The 12757-nt window shown below is 40.0% G+C and overlaps 1 protein-coding gene across 1 annotated transcript in view; it reads left to right on the top strand.

Annotated features, from left to right (window-relative positions):
• Window positions 1-12757, top strand: part of pi4kab (phosphatidylinositol 4-kinase, catalytic, alpha b) — a 106702-nt gene that overhangs the window by 76838 nt on the left and 17107 nt on the right. The window contains exons 38-41 of the mRNA XM_028824254.2: window positions 1632-1711; window positions 9110-9309; window positions 9387-9477; window positions 10286-10453. Of these exons, the coding sequence (XP_028680087.1) occupies window positions 1632-1711; window positions 9110-9309; window positions 9387-9477; window positions 10286-10453 (539 nt within the window). The remainder of the gene's footprint in view (window positions 1-1631; window positions 1712-9109; window positions 9310-9386; window positions 9478-10285; window positions 10454-12757) is intronic.

Raw genomic sequence — 12757 nt, 5'->3', positions numbered from 1 at the left:
CGCCACCCTACCTCCCATTGCAGCTCAGCGTCTGGGCTTTCCCACAGTCCTTTTATATTCCCTGACCCGGAAGTGTTTCCCATCCTACAGTCCATGTGATTTCTTATCACTTCCGGGTCAGATAAAAAGTCCTTCTCTTCAACCCGGAAACACGTCGTTCCTTCTGGTCATATGATCATGGCATGTTTCCGGGTTATAGGGCACGTACAAGTCCTTGAGCCTCCCTGCAGCGTCCTCTGGTGGGCCCCACGGTGTCCAGCAGGGTTGGGAATAAAAACTCCATTGTCCATAATACCCTGCTGGTCTTCGGGGCACTTCCATGCTACAGGGAGGGCTTCATCTAGTGGCCTGGGGGTGTTGGCCGGGATGAACACCCGGCCATCTCCCACAGTATAATTGTTAAAATTTCTTTATTGCTGCATGAGTGTCAATTCATAACCATTAAATTTGGCTAGAGGTTTTCTGTAATGGTTTAATTTTGGGAGATGATAACATTTTATTTCTAAAGCATGTATAGACGTAGTAGCAGTAACAGACGTAGTAGCAGTAACCTGTAGCCCACTCAGCATCACTGTGGTGTGTTTTACAGAATAATACTTGTGAAAACTGATTGTCCCAGGTTCAACATAACTTTAAGTACAGCAGAGTTTAAAACAGTAACACTCAAGAAAATAACTTCAACCTTTCAGTTTTAACATACCAAGCTGTGTGCGTGGACCTCTACTGCTGAATGACTTGGTTGTGATGGTGCAGATTGAAGACTTTAACTTACAATTCAAAGAATTATTTTACATAGTATGGTGGAACTTTAGATATTTTTCCAAAATATAGATAGTGAACATTTTAAGTTGCTGTTGTCTACAATTACCTCAATTTAAAGCTACTTTTGTAAAAGAATAAAATAGATAAAACTTTTTTGCTGTATTTTTGCTGAAGAATTGCAGTAGATGTATCATTATTGTATGATATTTTCAATCACAGCCTAATATAAATTAAAAACCTTATTTTTTATGTATTAATAAATGACAGTTTTGATAATAGACTTGTAATTTAAAAATGTAGTTTTTACACAGAAATATAGAAAAATACATAAATGTATTTTTTTTTTTTTTATCATCTTAGGCCAGTAAGTAGTGTGCTGCCATCAATGGGATGGTCTCTCAGTATGAAGATTCTTTAGAACAGTTTGGAGAAGTTAAAGTGAATGACTTTTGGGTTTAAAATAATATAGTCCAATTTTTATATATATGATAGCATTCTATCTTTAGATTGAATTGGTTTATATCTATAAGATGTCTTTTTACATTCTGTTGCTACACATTCTATAAAAAAAAGTGTTGAGGCTCAGCATAGTAGCTGGATCAGGACAGGCACCAGGCCAACTTTTATTAAAGATTCTTTTTATATGAAAAAAATTACTGTTCCTTGGTATTCTGTGCATGGCACCTTTTCACAGTTAGGGAGTGACTAGGTGTGTTCTGTTGTAGATACCAAAGGGAACTGAGTACCCACTTTTCTATCTCGTAACTGTGCTTGATTGTACTGGCTGACCATACTTGTTCTTTGAGTGTATTTTTTGCAGTCGTACTTCTACTAGTAACAAAGTTTGTGCTTTTTTTTTTCCTCCTTAGGCCTTTCTAAAAAGAGTAACCGAGGGACTCAGTTGCACAAGTACTACATGAAGCGTAGAACACTTCTGTTGGCTTTGCTGGTAATAAATACTTTTATTGTGTTACCTCTTTATGCATTTCTCTCCCAAAAAAAAACCATTGATTTTTAAAACCACTGTATTTATATCAGAAACCATAACCTATAATCCTAGGGATAACTCTTGAATAGGTAAAATAATTAGGAAATACACAAAATGCTGAAATTAATATTGAGCCCCTCTTAACACTAGAAATACCAGAGCCAACGAAAAAACTCGTAAATCTGGCCCACCTTAACACTAGAATTACCAAAGTTTACGAGAAAACTAATAAATCCAGCCCAATTTAAATCCACTCGCACATCTCCATTCAGTGTCTTTTGTCTTGTAAATGTGTTGATAATCCCAAGCAGCCTACTATACCATCCTCCCCACCGCCGGAGAAACTGCAAAAACCTCTCCCAGCTGAAGCCTTGTTTATCAGTGAGTCAGGTACCTAGGCTAAAAAATATATATCGTCATTTGCATCACATGCATTTCACGTGTGTTCCGTGTCTACAAAGATCCGTGTAAGTGTAGGATGACAGGAAATGTTGACCACATACCTAAAAGACAAACTTTTTCCATGTTTTAGTACTAACAAAATTTTGACATGAAGTGTATAATGTGTGAAGGCTGAAGTCCAAATATCAAATAAGCATTTCTCTTTCTCCGATCTGAGTTCACCTCTGTTATAGCACGTCTTTATTTGAAAATAGCAGTGTCGGATCGGGGCGAGCATGAACACGACTGAGAGAATAAAACTGAATAAAAAAACGCTAACCTTTACAAGTACCATACATTTACACTGGCTGTTACAGACTCAAATCAAATGTATGCTTTTATTGTATAATAGTAAAAATAAGAACAGCTCACTACTCAAAATTTTTATTTTGGGACATGTTAAGACTCGAACCCAGGACCTCCTGAATAGGAGTCAGCCGCTCTAACTGCTGTACGCCAACCAAAATGTCAGGATAACCAGCAACACTAACCTGATTTCTTTTTCTTCGGTTATAGTCTTAGGGGAAAAAGGAGCATTTGTTCTGTTATACTTGCATCTTTTGTGAAAGTGCTTACTTGATATTTGCACTTCAGTCTTCACGCATTATACACTTCGTCTACCTTTTGTCATTAGTACTAAAACATGGAAAAGGTTTGTCTTTTAGGTATGTGTTCAACATTTCTGTCATCCTGCACTTACACAGATCTTTGTAGACACGGAACACACGTGAAATGCATGTGTTCCGAATAACGATATATTTTTTTAGCCTAGGTACCTGACTCACTGATAAACAAGGCTTCATTTGGGAGAGGCGTTTGCAGTTTCTCCGGCAGTGGGGGGTATGGTGTAACAGGCTGCTTGGGATTATCAACACATTTACAAGACAAAAGACGCTGAATGGAGACGTGCGAGTGGATTTAAGGTGGGCCGGATTTACGAGTTTTCTCGTAAACTTTGGTAATTCTAGTGTTAAATCCCTTCGCACCTCTCCATCAGCATCTTTTGTCTTCTAAATGTGTCAGTAAGCCCAAGCAGCAAGCAGCCTGCTATACCATCCTCCCCAACGCCTCAGAACGGGTAAGAAGTTATCCAAGTTCTTGCCTTGATTGATTATCTGGGAGTGAGCTACCCAGAATTGTAAGGGGAAATAATTTGATGTGTGTTTTATGTCTACAACAATCTATTGTAAACACATTGTTAAAACAAAAATGTTTTTCATGTTTTAGAAATAAATAACAAAATGTAGACATGAACTGTATAATATGTGAAGGCTGATGGCCAAATATCAAAAAAACACTTTCACAAAAGGTGCAAGTACACTATGACAGCTTCTGTGGTGTAGCAGTAAAATCTGCTGATTTATAATCCGGAGGCCGTTTTGAGTAGTGAGCTGTTCTTATTGTTAATACCTCTTATATATATTTCTCTTCTGGTTCGTCCTGCTTCCACTTCAAAACCGGTCCCGCCCACAAGCAGCCGACACGGCATTTTTCGATTGCTGTTCATTCTCTTCCAAACCCTTACCCACGCTGCCTGCATAATACATCCAACAAGTACTCGAGGTGCTGCCACAACAGTAAAGTAGCTTTACCACCTTTGCGGGAGCCACCTGTGTCTTTACAACAGCTTCTTACACAGCAAACATCAGAAGCTAAAAATTATCACAAACACATTCGAGAATACAACTCTTCTCTAGCGTTTTCTTCCATGGGTGCACGCATAACTCAACTTCCTGGCCATGGACCATACTGTTTTAAAATACACGGGCAAATTTATCACCAAATCTCTCCACTATATGCTAACACTTCTACCTCTCCAGGATATGGACAGTTGTATGTTTTTGACACAGCGCAAGCTACTAATGAACGCTTACAAAATAAAGCAAACTCTGCATGCAGCGAAAATGTACTTCTCCAGCTAGATTCCATGCTCAGAACCATCAACCCCTTCGCTAAATCATACAAACACATGCATGAAATTGCTCAGTCCAATCCAAGAGCATCTGTACGAATGGTTTTCAAGGAAAACCCTAAGCAGGATTTCCGACGATACAATGCCCCGACTTGTCACACCAATGTTGCAGCGATTTTCGTCGGAGAAGATGGTGAACCGCCTGCCGAAAGGGACATTTGCATCTCTCCCATAGGCAACTCCTGTAAACAGATTTCCACGCTCAATATGAATTGCGATCCTATGGTTTACCCACTTTTATTCCCTTATGGAGACATTGGCTGGCACAAAGATTTACAACATGTTCCCGATAAAAGAAGCGGCAAGCGAATAAGGCTTACTCAATGCCAATTTTACACGTACAGATTAGCAATGAGGAATACATTTAGTATTTTGCACTCCAGCGGCAAACTATTCCAACAGTACATCTTGGATGCGTATGTTAAAACAGAGGGCGCGCGTCTCAACTATCTCAGATTACATCAACAACATCTGCGCGTGGAACAATACAAAGGACTATCAGACGCACTGCAAGCAAACGCTGAAAATAACAACGTACGTGTAGGCAAAATGATCATATTACCGTCCACATTTCCAGGAAGTCCAAGATACATGCAACAAAACTATCAGGATGCCATGACCATAGTACAGAAATTCAGAAAGCCTGATTTACTTGTCACTTTCACATGTAATCCTGCTTGGCCGGAAATTCTACATGCACTGTCGGATACCCAAAGACCAAAGCACAGACCTAATATTTTAGTACGAGTCTTTTAGATTAAGCTGCAGGAATTACTTAGAGACATTCTACAACAACATCTTTTTGGGGTTGTTATTGATTATATTTACGTAATCGAATTTCAGAAGCGTCAGTTGTACGTGGCTTTTTCTAGGGTTAGATCTTTCGACTCATTATTTGTTGTCTCCACCAAAACACGTATTCACAACTGCGTCTTTCAAGAAGTATTTATTTATTCTTGATTTCTGAATTCCTTTCTCACCGTTTTCCGTTCCTATTCTTACACTGCCGTATGGTACGGTGGGTGTCGGCTAGTTATACAATAAAAACATTCATTTGATTTGTGTCTGTAGCAGCTGTTGTAAATTTATAGTACTTGTAAAAATTTGTGGTTTTTTTTTTCACTTTTATTCTCTCGGTCACGATCACAATACAACACCCACCCCAGATCTGATGCTGTTACTTTTTATCTGAAACTGGGAATAACTGTAGATGTGAGTGGTGTTTTGAGACAATGGAAGTGGAAATTCTCTGATCTGGAGTTATAAAAGCTGACACACAAATGCTGGTGAATCTGCCTTCTTTGCATGTCACTGTCACTTGAATTTTTTTTTTTATTCAGTTTTATTAAGTGTTCCTGCTCACGCTGAATTAGTATGCACCTTATGGTCCATGATGTCAAAGCCGTTCTGACAAAAAAACAGAGACATAGGTATATACAGTGGTGTGAAAAACTATTTGCCCCCTTCCTGATTTCTTATTCTTTTGCATGTTTGTCACACAAAATGTTTCTGATCATCAAACACATTTAACCATTAGTCAAATATAACACAAGTAAACACAAAATGCAGTTTTTAAATGATGGTTTTTATTATTTAGGGAGAAAAAAAATCCAAACCTACATGGCCCTGTGTGAAAAAGTAATTGCCCCCTTGTTAAAAAATAACCTAACTGTGGTGTATCACACCTGAGTTCAATTTCCGTTGCCACCCCCAGGCCTGATTACTGCCACACCTGTTTCAATCAAGAAATCACTTAAATAGGAGCTGCCTGACACAGAGAAGTAGACCAAAAGCACCTCAAAAGCTAGACATCATGCCAAGATCCAAAGAAATTCAGGAACAAATGAGAACAGAAGTAATTGAGATCTATCAGTCTGGTAAAGGTTATAAAGCCATTTCTAAAGCTTTGGGACTCCAGCGAACCACAGTGAGAGCCATTATCCACAAATGGCAAAAACATGGAACAGTGGTGAACCTTCCCAGGAGTGGCCGGCCGACCAAAATTACCCCAAGAGCGCAGAGACGACTCATCCGAGAGGTCACAAAAGACCCCAGGACAACGTCTAAAGAACTGCAGGCCTCACTTGCCTCAATTAAGGTCAGTGTTCACGACTCCACCATAAGAAAGAGACTGGGCAAAAACGGCCTGCATGGCAGATTTCCAAGACGCAAACCACTGTTAAGCAAAAAGAACATTAGGGCTCGTCTCAATTTTGCTAAGAAACATCTCAATGATTGCCAAGACTTTTGGGAAAATACCTTGTGGACTGATGAGACAAAAGTTGAACTTTTTGGAAGGCAAATGTCCCGTTACATCTGGCGTAAAAGGAACACAGCATTTCAGAAAAAGAACATCATACCAACAGTAAAATATGGTGGTGGTAGTGTGATGGTCTGGGGTTGTTTTGCTGCTTCAGGACCTGGAAGGCTTGCTGTGATAGATGGAACCATGAATTCTACTGTCTACCAAAAAATCCTGAAGGAGAATGTCCGGCCATCTGTTCGTCAACTCAAGCTGAAGCGATCTTGGGTGCTGCAACAGGACAAAGACCCAAAACACACCAGCAAATCCACCTCTGAATGGCTGAAGAAAAACAAAATGAAGACTTTGGAGTGGCCTAGTCAAAGTCCTGACCTGAATCCAATTGAGATGCTATGGCATGACCTTAAAAAGGCGGTTCATGCTAGAAAACCCTCAAATAAAGCTGAATTACAACAATTTTGCAAAGATGAGTGGGCCAAAATTCCTCCAGAGCGCTGTAATAGACTCATTGCAAGTTATCGCAAACGCTTGATTGCAGTTATCGCTGCTAAGGGTGGCCCAACCAGTTATTAGGTTCAGGGGGCAATTACTTTTTCACACAGGGCCATGTAGGTTTGGATTTTTTTTTCTCCCTAAATAATAAAAACCACCATTTACAAACTGCATTTTGTGTTTACTTGTGTTATATTTGACTAATGGTTAAATGTGTTTGATGATCAGAAACATTTTGTGTGACAAACATGCAAAAGAATAAGAAATCAGGAAGGGGGCAAATAGTTTTTCACACCACTGTATGATATTTGGAATAACTCATTTTATGACCTGTATAGTACATTTTGGAAAACATTGTGGCACTGATGCAACATTATTCATATTATTCATATTCATTCGCACACCTTCTTGCCGTTGTAATCAGTGACCGCGTTTTTTTTTTTTTGATCTTGCCAGTGTCCACTTTTGGGTGCATGGTGCCGTTTCTTTTATACTCCAGGACATGCAGAGGAAAGAATAGTACAGAGAGGTCAGTTCCGTGCTATATGCAATCATCAGATTCAAATGTTAACAGTCCCACACACCCATGTGTACCTGTTGCAATGCACACACTTCTCTCTGTGCTGTGGATACTATTACACTGAAAGGGCTGGGGAAGCGGCGGTCTTGGAACAGAAGCTTGTCGATGTTGCATCCTCTTTTGCTTTATCCATTGCCTTTTCTTGTAAGAAACGACGACAAAGTTCCTCTGCAAGGTGAGCCATGAACACTCTTCTTTTCTCAGTGGCCCCCGTACATGCCTTGAACATGACCTGAATAGGGGGGGGGGGGGGCGGGGGGGGGGGGGGGGGGGGGATGGTATAGCAGGCTGCTTGGGCTTATCAACACATTTAGAAGACAAAAGATGCGGATGGAGAGGTGCAAAGGGATTTAAGGTGGGCCGGGTTTACGAGTTTTTTCGTTGGCTTTGGTAATTCTAGTGTTAAAAAATATGCCCTATTTTCAAAGCTAATAATTATTTGAAGCTTTCTGTCTGGATGGCCGCCCCTGAGCCCCATATTCCCTAACTTTCTATTCAATATCTAGTCATCAGCTGTGAGGCAAACCTATTTTCACACCCTGCTTCAATATTTTGCACTTCCTTCTCAAAGTAGCAATTCAACAAATAATTCTTTAATGCTAAATATCCAGAAGTTTCTGTTGTGAAAATGCAACTTCTTGTACAATAAGCTCAGCGATTCAGGACAGTCAATCGAGTAGAGTCCATTGCTTTTCCAGATTGAGAGAAGCCAGGTGAGTTGTTCTAGAAATGTCATAAGGATATCCCCCAGCCATGTCTCAATGGGCGGAGACCTGATAGCAGACCCAGTTCACACTGGAGAGATTATGCTGAACCTCTCAGCTGGGAATTTCTGAGGAAGAGCTGGAATCTGTAGCTGGGGACAGGGAAGTCTGAGCAAACATGGTACCATCACAGCCCTCACCAGGAAAAGTGATTTTATAAAATGACATGAGAAGAATAACATGTTGTCAAAAAAAGACTCTAGACAGTCAAATCGGTTTGGGGTAGCCACCCGTATATTATGATCCTGGCTGTAAAAGGTTGAAAATGATTAAGTAGTTTACAAGACTGAGTCCAAAACAGAACTGAATATGTGGAGGTAAGATGGCGGTTTTAACGGCTGGTGGAGGAAATTATGTCATTTATGCTGGAGCACGGAAGTTACATCTTCGGGGCCGGAAGTGACGTCATCAGAGGCGCCAGAACCTGGCGGGATTTCCCGGGGATGGTCTGCAAGAAACAGAGAGAGACAGTCGGCACACTCCGCCACAACCTGGTCTGATGTAGTGTTACAATTACTCAAGCTCTTTAGCTGCCTTCTACTCGCACGTGTGTGATAATGTATTTACAACAGGAATTCTTCAGTGGTCTACTTGAATTTGCAGAGGGTTTTTTATTAAATGACTACAGCAATAAATTGCAGACACTGTTTAATGTAACTTGATGCTTGAAATGTTGGCCTCTATAATGAATGGCCAAATTTGTTCTTTGGCTTAAAATGGTACGGATGTTTTGGATTGTAGCAGTAAACACCATTTTTGACGCATTATCAGTTTTTGTTAAAAATTGAAGGTCTAATAACAACCAATGCATGTATTATTCCATTTGAAAAAAACATTTATACCTCAGGCCAGCGAGATAGAGCGTCTGAACACCTGGTACAACCCGCTGTCAACCCAAGAGCTGGCTATATCCACTGAACAGTCTGTTGAAACTAGCATTGCCAACTGGAGGTCCAAGTACATTAGCCTGAGTGAGAAACAGTGGAAGGACAATGTCAATCTGGCTTGGAGCATTTCCCCGCACCTTGCTCTGCAGTTACCTGCCAGGTAAATACCACCCAGTCTTATCCTGATACAGAGTTGAAGCCAACAGCTTATACAGTTACACTCTCATTATTTTGTAGGTTTAAAAATGCAGAGGCAATTGGAACTGAAGTAACCAGATTAGTTCGTCTGGACCCCAGTGCAGTTAGTGACGTTCCAGAAGCAATTAAAGTGAGATTTCTTTTGTTATTTGTTGGACTTGAGTGTCGCTATATCTTAATCTGAATCAGAAGTTGATGATGATCTCTTTTTGCAAGATCTTTACATAGTTGGTAAAATATAACTGTATAAAGATGGATTTGTGTTCAAATCTTGTAACCTTGTATTTGTCAATATCTTACCTGTTGCTTGTATTTTATGCAACTTCATAGTAGTTAAGGGACTTCTGAAGGGACAATAGCCATGTGTTGGTTTTTTTTTTTTTTTTTTATGTTCTCAACTTACCCGATGGACTGCACAGAAACATGTAATTATCTGTTTACACTTGTTAGCAGTCACACTAGTATCAGGAGATTTCTTTTATGAGGTACCTTTTGACTCTGTTGCACACTGGCCCTGTTGGCCATCTCTTGTTTACCTTCTTTGCACTTACTCCAGAGCTGCTCATGCATAACTGAACATTGTATTAATTTGACATGTGTATCCATGTTTGTACCATCAGAGATTCTCCTGGTCCTTATGGATTTAGTTTACCGTTCCCCTAATTAGGACATTTGTATGGTCTAATTAACTTAACTTCATGAAGATTACAAAGGGACTTCTCCAGACAGCGCTTTGGTTGCTGAGTGATTCAGCATTTTGGTATTTGTAATCCTGTTTAATCCAGCACCCCCCTCCCCACAGCTTTATGATGTGTGTAAATTAAGAAACCCTAAGACTTTTATTGTCGTAATCTAAGATGCTTTTAATCGGCAGTCTAGCTGGATGCTTTAGTTTTATATCTGTGTCCTCCTGATATGTGTTTTACTTCTTTTGGCAGTACCTTGTGACATGGCATACCATAGATGCAGATTCCCCAGAGTTAAGTCATATCCTTTGTTGGGCACCAACTGACCCGCCAACAGGACTCTCTTACTTCTCCAGCATGTATCCGCCTCACCCTCTTACTGCACAGTATGGTGTGAAAGTCCTGAGATCGTTCCCCACGGTAGGTTTTAAGCCATTCGTGATTGGGAAAACTGAGAAGAGGGTTAAATTTTGGACCGGGTACCACTGAATATATGACATTGTAACAACAACATTACTAGGTATGTTATACATGAGTCACACTAAACTAATTTTCTGTCATAGGCAGGCAGGTTACACAACAGAAAAAACTGAGTTAATAAAACAGAAGTGTCACCATCTCAAGACATAAGTAAATAAGTACTTGTGATACTAATGTGCACTAAGCACAGAACAGCAAGTCAAATAATCATTCATTCTTTTCATCAGTAGCAACGCACCAGGCGGAGTCAATCAGGCCACCCAATCCTCCACAACTTCTAACGCCTGCTGGGCAATTACTAGATGCTTTTATGCCATCTGAGAGATAATCCTTCCAGGCTGTCATGGGTCTTCTCCCAGTGAGTTGTGCCTGGCCCACCTCCTGTGGGATTTACCCAGGTGGCACCCTGACCAGATGCCCAAACTGCTTCAAACTGGTTCAATTCAGAGAAACAGTGATTCTGCTCCTCGGTTACTGCTGAGCTTGTCAACCTATCCTGGAAAGTAAGCCAAGCATCCCACTACAGAAATGTTATTTTGGCAGATTGTGGTTGTGATCTTATTCTTTTGATCACTACCTAGAACTTGTGACCATAAGTGAGAATGGAGAGGTTGATTGACCAATTAATAGAAAACCTTTTTCAAGGACTTAACTCCCAGTGCACCACAATGGTCCAGTCAGCATGTGAAAAAACTGGTGCCACTACACAATCTCATTGTTACCTCTTCCCTCACTTGTAAAAAAAGATACCATGCTATCTGAATTCCTAAACTTGGAGCAGCTATCATTCCTTACTTGAAGGAAACAAGCTATTCTTTTCTAAGAGCATATGATGACCACAGATGCTGATGCCCACTTCAGCTGTATCACACCTGGCTGTAAACTGTCTCAGTGCCTGCTGGAGATCAACAACAACAACAACATTTATTTATATAGCACATTTTCATACAGAAAGTAGCTCAAAGTGCTTTACATAATGAAGAAAAGAAAAATAAAAGACAATAACAAATTTAAATAAGACAACATTAGTTAACATAGTCCAATGGCCAGGGTGGACAGCAAAAACAAAAAAAAAACTCCAGAAAACTGGAGAAAAAAATAAAATCTGTAGGAGTTCCAGGCCACGAGACCGCCCAGTCCCCTCTGGGCATTCTACCTAACAAATTAAATAGTCCTCTTTGTAGTTAGGGTTCTCGCGGAGTCACTTGATGCTGATGGTCATGCAGACTTCTGGCTTTTAATCCATCCATCATTGTTGGAACATCATGGTGCTTTGGGTAGATGGTGGTGGCGCAAGCCACCACCAAAAGGACACCGGAAAAGGAAACAGAAGAGAGAGTAGGGGTTAGTACAGATTTTGAATGAATAGTTATTATAATGAATTGGATATACAGAGTATCAGGATTTAAATTACAGTGAAGTTATGAGAAGGCCATGTTAAAGTAATGTGTTTTCAACAGTTTTTTAAAGTGCTCCACTGTATTAGCCTGGCGAATTCCTACTGGCAGGCTATTCCAGATTTTAGGTGCATAACAGCAGAAGGCCACCTCACCACTTCTTTTAAGTTTTGTTCTTGGAATTCTAAGGAGACACTCAGTTGAGGATCTGAGGTTGCGATTTGGAATGTAAGGTGTCAGACATTCCGATATATAAAATGGGGCGAGATTATTTAAGGCTTTATAAACCATAAGCAGAATTTTAAAGTCAATTCTGAATGACACAGGTAACCAGTGTAGTGACATCAAAACTGGAGAAATGTGCTCTGATTTTCTTTTCCTGGTAAGGATTCTAGCAGCTGCATTCTGCACTAGTTGCAAACGATTTGTCTTTTTTGGGTAGTCCAGAGAGGAGTGCGTTACAGTAAACTAGTCGACTGAAAACAAACATGCTTGAACTAATTTCTCCGCATCTTTCAATGATATAACAGGTCTAACTTTTGCTATGTTTCTTAAGTGAAAAAATGCTGTCCTAGTGATCTGATTAATATGCGATTTAAAATTTAGATTACAGTCAACAGTTACCCCTAAGCTTTTTACCTCCGTTTTGACTTTTAATCCTAATGCATCCAGTTTATTTCTAATAGCCTCATTGTATCCATTATTGCCAGTCACTAAGATTTTGGTTTTCTCTTTATTTAATTTGAGAAAGTTACTATTCATCCATTCTGAGATACAAGTTAGACATTGTGTTAGTGAATCAAGAGATTCGGGGTCATCAGGTGCAGTTGATAAATACAGCTGTGTG

The sequence above is a fragment of the Erpetoichthys calabaricus genome, chromosome 18 (assembly GCF_900747795.2).
Source record: "Erpetoichthys calabaricus chromosome 18, fErpCal1.3, whole genome shotgun sequence".
NCBI lineage: Eukaryota > Metazoa > Chordata > Cladistia > Polypteriformes > Polypteridae > Erpetoichthys > Erpetoichthys calabaricus.
Note: the sequence above shows the minus strand (reverse complement) of the source record. Positions and strands in the feature narration are given on the sequence as shown.